This window comes from Xiphophorus hellerii, chromosome 17, assembly GCF_003331165.1.
Source record: "Xiphophorus hellerii strain 12219 chromosome 17, Xiphophorus_hellerii-4.1, whole genome shotgun sequence".
Classification (NCBI taxonomy): Eukaryota; Metazoa; Chordata; class Actinopteri; order Cyprinodontiformes; family Poeciliidae; genus Xiphophorus; species Xiphophorus hellerii.
The window spans coordinates 9,834,029-9,846,533 of record NC_045688.1 but is presented as its reverse complement, the minus strand read 5'-3'; the positions used below and the strand labels follow the sequence as shown (position 1 = coordinate 9,846,533).

Sequence of the window (12,505 nt, the reverse complement as noted above, 5' to 3'; positions counted from 1 at the left end):
AACTGCAAGCTATTTTTATTTTTATATAAACAAAGACAGCCTATTTGTGTGTTTTTTAAAGGTTCTCTTTTTTTCTCTTTTAGAACAAGGCAGCCTCCTGAAATTGCACATATTTGGTAGTCTTTTGGTCATGAATTCAAGTAAAATGTTGACAAAACTGTTTCCAGAAAACAATTTTCACACCTAAATCTTACCAGGAGTCTTTAAATGTCAAACAACAGAAGATCTTCGGCAACACGATGTAGAAACAATCACAGATGAATTCACTTGATGTGACAAATAGTCACTTTATACTTGCAGAAAAAAAATAAGACTTCATTCATCCTTTACAGTGAAAAGAAACCTACAAGACAAAAACAATAAATCCAGCATATAAAAAAACAACAACAAAAAAAACATTGAGCTGCTTCCAACAAATACTCTAAATTCACATTTGTGCTGTGTCACCGCTTGAGAAGGGGAAAGAAAAACGCTGCTTTGCTTTGAAATGATAGCCTGGGGTTAGCGGTTCCATTTGCCTTTTCAGAGATAAGGCCAAAGAAAAGAGCCCCTCTCTGCGCTGCTAACGCTTACAAAAAGTAACGTGCTAAAGGGAGAGTTTGGAGAAATACAGCTGACACTTTGGCATTTGTAGAGGTCAAACTAGAAACACAGCACTGCTGGAACTTTTAATGAAAAAAGGATTTCTCTACTTGCTGCGTCAATGGGTTTCTTTAGACAGGTGATAACTGGAGTTGACCAGAATATTCGGGTTTCCAAAGTAAAGTTTTAGTGCTACTGCACATTCTGCGGCAATACCTAAAAAAAATCCCTTTTCTTTGTGTTGCACAATCACAAACATAAAAATAACAAATAGTTGCAAAATTAATGATCATGCCAATCAGTGTGTAAACGTTTCCTTTCAGAGTGTGCTGTTTTAGGGCCTCCTGTCACTTTAAATACAATTAAACTCAACGTTTACATTCACATGTGAAAATGGCTGCAAACAAATGCACAATTATACAACTGTACATCCTTGAAAAGCAGAAATGGAGCCTCCTGCACAACCAACAGCAAGTGGTTTCTGAATAAGTCAACAGCAAAACACTTTTTTTTTCCAGCAGCCATTGTACAGCGCAAATAGCTGTAACAACAGCTGACCAAATGTACTGGAGCTCAACTTGAGTTGCTAGGTGATTTGCCGGTCTTGCTAGGTAACAGTGTAGTGCACGTGGAATGTGACTTCATTCATTCTGGAGGTTTTTGAAACAGCTTAAAACATCAACTTATTACTAAAAAACAACTGAGTGGCTTTTTGAAGTGTGTGGGTTGTGTTTTAGAAGCAATAGAGATCCAAATGGAAGTACAACAACATGCAAAATGTGAATTTTGCATAACAGATTTAAATAATTTTAACTCCAATGTAACAACGATCATTATGAAAAAAACAAATTTAGATTCAGGCTAAAGAACAAGTCTCTAAAAATGAAGGACTGTGTCTCTAAGGCTGCGTTCACACTGCAGCTTGACGTGACCCAGTTCCGATTTTTTGTCAAATCGGACTTTTTGCTGTGGTTGTTCAGACTTCCAAATATATGCAACTTGAATTTGATCTCCAGTGTGAACCATCGATGACCTGAAAGTGTCCCGCATGCACAGTAGAGGGCGCAATAACGTCAGAGTGTGCCCAGTGTTTTGCCAACTGCCGTGAAAAAGAAGAAGTGCTCAGTGTCCTGAAGTAAACCTGAATGCTAACGGTGGAGGAGCATGTCTTATGATTTTTGCTAATTTTTGCTATGAAGTTGTTGTCCGACCAGAGCCAGCACATTAACAATTTAATCCCCATTACAATTCGCCATGGTTGTTTTTCTTCCCACTTGCGCATATCAGAACGCAGAATGGTGATGTTTGTCGACTATCAATGATGTTCAGGTCAGATGATCAGATTCTGATCACATTTGAAAAGATGAGGCACATATCGAATATCCAAGTGGCCTGGATGGCAGTGGGAAAAAAAAGTCCGACCTGTGTTGTTCAGACTGTGATAGGACAGACTGTCATGAAAAGATCCGATTCAAAATAAAAAAATCGGAATCGTTCACACTTCAGGCCATAGTGTGAACGTAGCCTTTGTTCTAATCACTCTTTCTATGTGGTTTTTGGAGGAATGACTTCTACTTTGCAGGAGTTCAGCTTGGGTTGCTAGGTAACGGGCGGAATTCTTCTGGTGTTGCTTGGCAACGGGCAGTGCCTGCTGATTTGTAACAGTTACATTCTAACTGTTTTTGAAAAGGCTCAATTTCTAGACACCAAAAAAAAAAACCCAACATAAAATCATTGCCAAAAAAACAAAAAAAACATCTGGGTGTTTTTTAAGCACTAGGGCTGTTTTCAGAAGCAGTAGAAACCCAAATTAAAGTATAAGAATATGCAAAATATGATGTTTGCTTAATACGTTTTATTCAACTTTCATTTAATTTGTACAATACGCCCCTCAAACAATGTTTCCCACAGAAATGATTGCGTGTGCTAAATATTGCTTTATTGTGCCGAGGGCTTTGCAGTGACAGCCCCGTGTGAATAAGACAAACTTAGACTATTCCTCATGGACACAATTAAATAAGCTGAGCTTTCTGTTTTTACTTTTAGCCACCGGTTTTGATTATGTGTCATCTTCAATCATTAGTCCCTCACAGGAAGAGTCCAGGAATATCCAGCAGACTGTCACACATCATGGGCGCAATGAGTTGAAGTCAAACTGAACTCAACTGAAGAAAAAGTCCTCGTTTTTGCCATTTCATTAGAAATAAGCAACAGAGTTAATGACTTTTCAACTGGCAAAGGTCTCCTGATGAACCTGAAGATTTGATTAAATAAGAAAAAGGCAGGAAATGTCACCGATTGTGTTAAAAGGACAGCAAAGGTTCGGGTAACTGGGCGGAGGGAGGATGGTTGTGTAATGAAAACCAATTAGAGAGCAAATTTCACACCTCTTCCCCTTCACGTTTGACGGCCACAGCTGCCGTCAAGCGTTGAGCGCTGAGTCACGCTCGCCATCCGGCAAATCCACATCTGTGTCCCGCCTTGTCAGTCAACTTCACCTCCACACGGACTCCTCCTTTCCCACCTTTACCGGTTTGGACCCAAAAGACAGAAGGTTTGGGATAATACAATCACAGAATCGAGTGGTGGATTCAAATCTGAACAATCAGACTCCTGCTGCTGACCTGCGCTCCCCTCCGGTTTCTCCGGAAAAAAAAAAGAAGAAAAAAAAAGGGAGTGGGCCGAGATTTTAAGGAGTCGAGTCTTTGACGCAGGCGGGGAGTAGAGACTGTTACCATGGAAACGCAACACTGCCTGCAATAAGTCAATGAGTGAGTAAGCAGAGGAAATAAGAGGGGAGAGTAAATGGAGAGGAAGAGAGTTTTTGACCGAAGGTTTTTTTTTTTTTTCTGATTAAAGAAAACGCTCTGTGATTCACTAACTTTCAATCAGCAAAAGGAAGCAGGCAAACACGGGTGCGAGTCTGAACACATAACAACCAAGCAAAAGCAGTTTGTAAAATAAAAAATGTTTAAAAAATAGAGGAATCTAATAACATATTCTAATAGAAAAGAACAGCAGCTCCAAACAGTTTGAACTGCTGTTTATTGTGGTTTTTATTCAAGTTTTCTGTGACTGTTATCTTCTGAAACTATGCACAGAAGACATGACTTGTGGAGGATGTTGTTGTTGATTCCGTCTCTAAATATTCTGCTGTTCAGTGTCTTCTGATGGAGATTGTTTGTTTTATTTGTTTGCTTTTTGATTTGTATTAACAAGTCGATGTACAGTGGCCTTCTGTTTATTTGCGGTTCAGTTTTTGTGGAATATTCCAGAAAAAAATTTAGCTTGGGAAGCTGAAATAGTTAGTGGCAAAGCTACCAGACGTGCTACTGGATGGTTTTAGCAAAACAACAATCCAGGAGCACCATTTATTTTTGTTGGCACATTTTACATTTGAAATAAATGCAAACTTCAACATTGTAAAAACCTTCTGGTGCCTAGAAACCACTTTATCTAACGAGGTTCTCATACATATTCTGATTATCTGTTCGATTTGGGAGCAAAATTGCAACATTTGTTACATTTTCAGCTGATGTGGTTCGGTTTCACATTGCTATGTGTTAAAAGAACCAAACAATTTAAAAAACCTGGTCCCCTCCTCACCTGTGGGGGTGCTGCAACAAGAACTACTGAAGGAAGCAACACTGAGTGCAAAGTCCTTCTTCACAAAATGTAAACAAAAACGAATTAGCATTAGATTTTAGCGGATGTGTCTTTGGCAAAAGACCACGAGTCATTTTGCCCGCTAGTGCTAAACTAGCACGTTTGTTTTGATTGTATTTACCCAGAATGCCCTGCGCTGTAGTCCACTTCCCCCTTCTGGAGTGGCCTCCAGTTGTCTCAGCATTCACATATGCATTTGAGTTCACTTAAACCAAACTGTGACCAAATTTTTAGGCAGACCAGAGTTTGCTTTTTTGGGTCACATCAGAGTTTGATTACGCATTCACATTTCCCCCAAATGAACCGGACTCACAAGCTAGATTTGGACCAAACAGATCTAGTTTGTTTAGAAAAACTAGATTTGTTTGGACTAAACAAATAAATCTGGTGTGAATGCATCCTAAGAATAAAATTGCATACAATTTAAAAATCAAGTCTTGATGGGGTCAAGAAGGAAAAACTAAAAGTTTTAAGAAATTTTTGAAGTGTCTTACTCGGCCCTAATAAAGGCTTTGCAGCTCTAGTCAGCAGTGAACACTTGCATGACTTTTTTCCATAGATATTCCCCTTTTTAATCCTTCACAAGCATCTGACTGACAGCTCAGCAACAGGTGAGGGAGGGGAGAGGTACGCTGCAACATACAACAACATAAACACTTTTTTCATCACTTCTGTTGTGGCATTAAGGTTAATTTAAATTCACCTATTTTGCTGTCTAACCGTGGCTTTTTCCTGCTTCTTTGGTCCGCATCACCTCTTATTAAAGTTCACCCTTGTAACATTTATTGGCTCCATCGCAGAGATGCCACATGACAAATCGTAGGGCAGCAGAGAGCTCTTAGTCTATTTATTATCCTGATTAATGCTGTCATCTATCAGAGAGGGCCGTTAAACTGGAGCACAGATATGTGATACAGTAAGGACACAGAGAGGAGCCAATGACAGCTAGCGGGCAGCTAAAGACTTTATGTAGCCAAACATACAGAGGCATCATTCACATTTCCAAATGATAAAACCAGAAATTATGGACAGGTTGATTAACTTAAACATTAACTTGTGAATGAATGCCATTGATACGAGCTTAACGCTGTACTGAGTGATATCTGCTTTCAACTGTGTTTCCAGAGCTACGTTCACACAGCAGGTATCGATGATCAGCATTTGATTTTTGCTGAAATGTGGTTGTTCATACTAGTAATTAAACATGACCGCAACCATGTTATGTGAACAGTTTAGAAACATTGGTGGAACAGTTTTGATTTTATTAGGATAAGATTCTGATAAATATGTATAAAAAAAAAGACACTTAAATATTTTAAATGAACAAGACCAGTTAAATTCTAATATTTATAATAATTTTAAGCAAAATTGGTTCATTTAATGACTCAGGTATCTTCTTTTATAACAAACATGTGATTTTTTATTAATGAACAGAAGTACAAAAGTTAGAAAGTGACCTTGAAAGTGCTTTACTTGGACCACAAATCTGTTTAAATCTTAGCTCAGAATCAGTTTTACAAGATTAATTAGTAACATTTTCGACATAATATAAGTGTTAGTTTTAATTTGACCCTGAGAACAGCAAAAGTTAGAGTAGAGCAGATCATCAGAAGGTCAAAGTTGTGTAAAAAAGCGAAGAGGTGTTGCATTATTTTTTTAAAAGACGTCCTTGCTCCCCCTAGAGCTTTTCTGTGTCCACTAAGCAAGAAGGTGAGGCGCAGGGTGGGAATGGTAAGAGCTTCTGAGCGTTAATGTGAATGAAAAACTGACTCGAAGACGCTGAGTGCTCTGGAGAGATTAGCTTTTAGCAAATGAGCCATAAAATCCAGATAACCTTCATGCTGTTTTAAAAAAAAATTTTATTTCTGTGGAAAAAACACTCGCAGCACATTTTGTTTGTGGGAAAACATGAGATGCTTTTCAAAAATGGCCCACTTGCTTGTGAGGTTTTGTAATTACAGCTCAGTTGATAAAAATCTGTCATTAATTGGCCGTTTTCTCCCGGTTCAGATTTACCCGCGTTACTGGGTGTGTGCTGCGATCTTAGGTATCTTTATCTCCACTGTCAAATCTGTGTGGATTACCAGACGATAGGGCTGATTTCGCAGGGCTCGGACTATTAACGCTCTGACCTTGGATTTCAACCAGGCAATTTGTCTAAGAGCTGGCACGGCCTTAGCGGACCCAACCCGGCTCGGTCCGAGCGTCACAAATGGTATGAGGAGAGGTAACTCTCCCACTGTCTGCGCATCAGCCTTCAGCCCAGAGAAAAATGTCTTTTCTTTATCACTCAAAGGTTATGTTTAAATTGCTGTGATGAACTCCTTCACATCCATCATTCAGAATTTCTTCTTTCTTGTCCCTTTTCTTCCTTTTATTTATCATGAAGTGGTTTTAAATGTGGCCATTTCTTTATCACTTTGACAGAGGCGCTTTATCCAAGTCCATTTTCTGGAACTTGTCTTTATGAATGATGCAAAATTAAAAGGAAACAAGTTTTTTTGCTATATTTCAGAAGAAAAAGTAGCACAATGCACCTCAATACAACTGGAGCTCAGCTCGGGTTGCTAGGTAATGGGCTGGGCTCTTCTGGGGTTGCTAGGTGACGGGCAGTGCCTGCTCTATAGTGACGTTACATTTCGGAGTTTTTGAAAAGGCTCATTTTCCAAACATTAATTTATTGGGGGTTTTTTGTGCTTGGGCTGACTTCACAAGCAGTAGAAACCCAAACGGAAGCAGAAAAGGCTAATTTTACATCTTATGTCGACTTTAAAGTCCTTACAGTGGCTCCTTGCAGCTCAAGAAATAGACTTTAAAATACTTTTGTGAATTTATAAATCACTGAACAGCTCAGCGCAAAAATACAGCATTCAGAGAAGCAGCATTCAGCTTCTAGGCACCACAAATCTGCAACAAACTTCCAGAAAACAGCAAAACAGCCAAAACATTGACTGCCTTTAAGTTTGAAATCAAAACTTACACCCCACCTGCTTAGAGCTGCTTTTGATGAGCGGTAACTGGATCAGTGATCAATATATTTGATGTGTATTGATGATTTTGAGAAAATATAATGTTTATCACTTGTTTCATAATTGGTGATTTTATGATGTTTTTATGATTTAAAGCACTTTGAACTGCTGAAATGTGCTACAAAAATTAACCTAACCTTCACAACTTCACACGACTCAGACTCCAGGTTTTGTCTCTGATGGTCAACATTAAACTGCGCAACGACAGAAGCTCCTCCAGTTTTTAATCGTAATGCAGCTAATTAGAGGAGAACCGGAGTAAACACTCGATTTTAGAGTCCAACTTACACACCGATTGTTTCACTAAAAAGCCACTTCAGAACCAGAGACGTTACTCAAATACATGAGATTAGAAACTGTATGATTCAGTGATTAAACTGACTGGTTTAAGCTTTAAAATGTTGAAAAATTACAAAAGTAAAGAGACAACAGTATGGAGGTCTATGAAAATATCCTGATTTTTTCACACCTGACCTAACTTATTTTCTAAAAAAATAAATTAAAAGTACAGAAAATATTTTCAAACAGTGTCTTTTTGAAAATAGCAAGTTGAACGCTAGAAGAATTTTTGTGTAATTACAAAAACAGTCACAATATCAGCAAAATAAAAGACAATTTTATTAGAAAAAAGTCATTTGATGCTAATGAATTATTAGTATTTTTTATATAGGAGTTCTCATAAAATTATTACTTAATTCTGGTAATATTTCGACTTAATTCTTGTAATTTTAACGCTTTAATCTCTAGTTATTGCAAACTTATTTTCACGTGACTTCATTCTCGACTATTTTTGCAATATTGTGACTTTATTCTGAGAATCAAGCCTGGCTCTAATTTTCTTTCCAAGAGATGACCTACAATTAAAGTCCAAATAAGAAGAAGTCTGTCAAATAAGACGTCACTCTGAACTACGGAAACCCAAGTGGTACAAATCCTCATTTCCAAAACTTAAATCTTCAGAAATCAAATATTTGATCTATTGCACCTTAAACCCAAATGATTTAGCAGATGGACCAAAATTACCCACCACAAATTTTTGGTTTATTATTATTCTGAGGCTACAGAACAAACCAGCAAGAATCTCCACAAGATTAAATATGAAACTTTACCAGCATAGCTTGAATTTAATCTGTTTAAGGCATTTATTTTTGACCTTTTAGGAACAGAGGTTGATATTCACAACCACCATGAACGTCCAGCAAAGACAGAATCCGTCATTTAGTCACAAACACAAAATATCCAGCAGCTTCCACCAACTCTGTTTTAACACCAGATAACGCAGCCAAAGCAAAACAAAACGTTTGTCTGAATGAAAGCAGGAGAGCTGAAGGTGGCGACTCACAGGGGACGGTTCGGAGGTACAGGTTGTCCCGGATGATCTGCTGCAGCTCGTGATCCACTGAACCTTTCTGGAAGCGTAGGTTGAGGTACCGGCGGAGGTCCTTATCGATCACACCTCCTGGAAGCAAAACATGTCGGCCATGAGAACCAGAACAATGACATCAAAGGTTTGTGTCAGATATTACAGAATCTATATTTGGTTGGAAAATGGTATAAAACCAACAACCAACCAGAAATCGCTCAATATATCACCTCAGGAAAACATCTACAACAACTTTAAGTTCTGTAAGGCTGCAACTAACAATTATTTTAGTAATTGATTACTATTCTGATGATTAATCAGATACAATTCAGCAGTTTTTTAAATTTAATTTTCTAAATCTTTTTAGAAATACAGTAAAAGTGCAAAGGAAAGTGCAGGTTTACAAATCCTAACACAAAGAACAAACAGTTATGTGACTATTTTTATATGCTAATCGCATAAAGGACATACACCTAAGAATTCTTGGTTATTAATTTGGATTTTAATATAGATTGACACAAAAGTTCAAATTTAGAGGAGAAAAGTCAGAATTCTGAGGAAAAAAACAGATTTCTGATTTAAAAAAGTAAACATTGAGAGAAAATTCACAATTCCCAGTTTAACGTCGAAAATTTGAGAAAAAATGTCAGAATTCTGAGATTAAATCCAGAATTTTGAGAGAAAAGCAAGATTTCTTAGGTTAAAGTTTGAATTTTGAGGGGGGGGAAAGTCAGAATATTGAGATTAAAGACAAAATGTGGAGAAAAAAAGTAAAGATTTCTAGGGAAAATGTCAGAATTCTGAGATTAGTCATAATATTGAGATTAAAGCCAGATTTCCTAGATCGAAGTCTGAATTCTGAGGTACAAAAGTCAGAATTTGGAGAAAAAAAATTCTGAGGATTTCTGAGGAAAAAAATCTGACTTTTGAGAGAAAAGAAAGATTTCTTAGCTAAAGTCGTAATTCTGAGAAAAAAAGTCAGAATTTGTGAGAATAAAAGAATCTGAATTTTGAAAGTAAAGCCAGACTTGTTAAAGTCAGAATTTTGAGAAAAAACAAAAAAATCTTAGAAAATAAAGTAAATTCTGAGTTTAAGGTCAGAAATTTCTTACATTTCTTTGGTGGCCTTAACCTTCATCTCTAGTGAAACACTGTAACAACGTCACCAATCTACCATTTGTTGGTTTCAAACTTTACAGAAGATCCAGTGAAAGCCCAATAATCTGAGATGTTCCAGTAAAACCAATGAAAACGCTTCACTCTGATCCATCATCCGTCCAGATTCATCAAGGTGTTAATTATACCACAGCTGGTTAACGTGTAAACTGACGTCTGCGTTTAAATCACCCACGGATTCCCCTCCTTCCCTCCTCCGCTTCACGTCCCCCCTCTTTACCCGTCCAGTTCTGTGAATGGACTCCCACTTAAAACCAGTAGATCCTGCTGGTTCAGCGGGGCATACGGTGAAGGGACTGACGTAGAAACTGAGGTGCAATAACGCGGGCATCGCAATCTTTTACCCTCAACAAATTCCAGCAAAAAAAAAAAAAAAAAAATCAATCTCAAAGGGAAGACTCACACCTGTCACAACCTCTTTTTTTAACCATAATGGAAGTAAAAGCAGAGAAAGATGGGTGGACATGTTGAACCGTCTAACCTTCAACATCCAGAATCAGCCGTCCGCAAACGTAAAGCATGACACGTTGGAGTGCATACATGACAAACATGCAACGCACTGCGACCAGCCTCAGACGGGAGGTGGAAATAACCTAGTTTGGAAGTTGTCTGTCGTCCTGAAGACATAAATAATTTAACATTTTCTGTTTGTTTCTTCTTTTTTTTCCAGGGAACACAAATGCGTGTGTGCAGCAGCATGCATGAACTCCACACCAATTCACCGAGTGTTTCATTATGATCATGCCAAGCTGAATTAGAGCGACCGGCTGCAACCAGCCCGCTTTACATTTGCATCAGAAAAGAATCGGACGAATCTGCATGCTGAAAAGGTGAATGCACTCACAATCACTCAAATTACCGCTGTGAATGGCACCTCTTGTGCAGCCGACTCAGAGTGCCAGGATTTTTTTTTTTCTCCCTTTCTTTTTTTTTTTGTGATGCAAAAATAATCTCCAGTGGAATAAATGCTATCCTGTTGGAATTCCCAACCCGACTCCTTCCAGAGATGTTCAGTCCCTCAGGTCCTCAACTCCGTCCCGGTTCGCCCAATCAAGGCGCCGCCGGATGGGCTGTGAATGGAATCCGCACTCATTGCTGTCTGCACAGAGATGGAGCAGAAAGAAGAGCGCGGCAAAACGAGTGGCGGCGACGCACGAAGGGAAAGAGACAGAGAGAGAGAGGGGAAGGGGGAGAGGTGAGGGAGAGCGACCGCTGAAGCACGGCTCTGCCGATGGGGACCTATCACACAGATACCCTCGTTTCTCCTGAATCCATCCTCATTTCCAGGGACTATGTCGCCTCCAATATGTAGAACAAGGTACTGCATCCGCCTCTTCCCCCCCTTAATGTGGTTCAAAGCATCAAATCTGCTTTGTTTGGAGTTTCACAATTTAAAAAATGATTTTTTTTTTATGTATTCACCAATTAGTGGATTCAAAACTCGTATAACTGACTGACAAACGTTGATCTGCAAAATGACAACTAATTAAGAAAACAAACAAAATAATATAAAGCAGAAAAATTCTGAGAAAAAGCTAAAAAAATGTTGAAATTTCAGAAATTTTACTGAGAAAAAACTCAGAAATTTCAGATTTTTTTCCTAGAGTTTTTTCTAAATCAATCACAGAATTTCACATTTTTCTCGTGCAAATTTAAGATTTTTCAAGCTCAGAAATTTCTGGTTTTTTCTAGAGTTTTTTCTAAATCAAAACCAGAATCTCAAAGTTTTTTTTTTCAGGAAATTTTCAGACTCAAAAATTTCAGATTTTTTTTCTAGAAAATTTCTGACTGTAAAATCTGAATTTCTGAGAATTTTCTTGCAAATTTTCAACTTCTCAAGCTCAAAAATTTTGAGATTAGTCTCAGTATTTCTGAGGTATTTTTTCTCAGAATGTTATCCCTTTTTCTTTCCTTTTACAATCCTAAAATGTCATCATAAAGATGGATACATTTAGGACAAAATAAAAAACACAGAACATAACCACGTGTTGTCACAACTAAACTTGAATTGTTTGACATATGTGGGTTGGGATATTAATTTTGACAGCCATTTGTTGATTATTATTATTATTTTCCTTTTCTGTAATACTTCTTGTTTTACATAATCTAGGATCGCAGATATTTTAGGTAGATGTGGAAAAGAAACATGCTAAAACAAAGATTAAATAATTAAATAAATTAAGCATAACTACATTTTGTGATTTTATTAGAACATTTCCCATTTCCTTTGCAGGAAGGCTTTCATACTTTGCATTAAAAGTCACATTTTGATGTGAAACAAGTGTTTACTTTTGTTGACATTCCTTCCCTGACATTTTCTGAATGTGTCAGAAACAAACCTGGACATACGTGTATGAAAACGCCCCAACAGACTCAATTTCCTGCTGCCAGTCGAGCAAATAAAGTCGGTGATGGTGTAGCAGCTCAATATTATGCAACAACAACCCTCAGCATCCTTTCATTTTTCTATTACTACTTAGTGTGAAAACAGTGAGCTGAAATAACGGATCAGGAGCTGGAAAATCTCCAAAGCTACACAAATAAAGAAAAGCTGGATTAATACTCTCTAGGGATGTAACTAATGATTATTTTAGCAATCAACTATTCGATTATTCTAACGATTAATCGGATAAGAAAATTGGAACTTTTTGCAGGTTTTTCCTTAACTACTTAGTGCTTCTTTCTGCAA

The 12,505-nt window shown here is 37.7% G+C and overlaps 1 protein-coding gene across 9 annotated transcripts in view; it reads right to left on the bottom strand.

The window, feature by feature from the left end:
• Positions 1 to 12,505, bottom strand: part of magi2a (membrane associated guanylate kinase, WW and PDZ domain containing 2a) — a 239,346-nt gene that overhangs the window by 163,857 nt on the left and 62,984 nt on the right. For all 9 annotated transcript variants that reach the window (XR_004342637.1, XM_032589210.1, XM_032589215.1 and 6 more), the window contains exon 2: positions 8,620 to 8,736. Coding sequence is in view for 8 of the 9 variants with exons in the window: in XM_032589210.1 (XP_032445101.1) it covers positions 8,620 to 8,736 (117 nt within the window). In the remaining variant the exon portion in view is untranslated. The remainder of the gene's footprint in view (positions 1 to 8,619; positions 8,737 to 12,505) is intronic.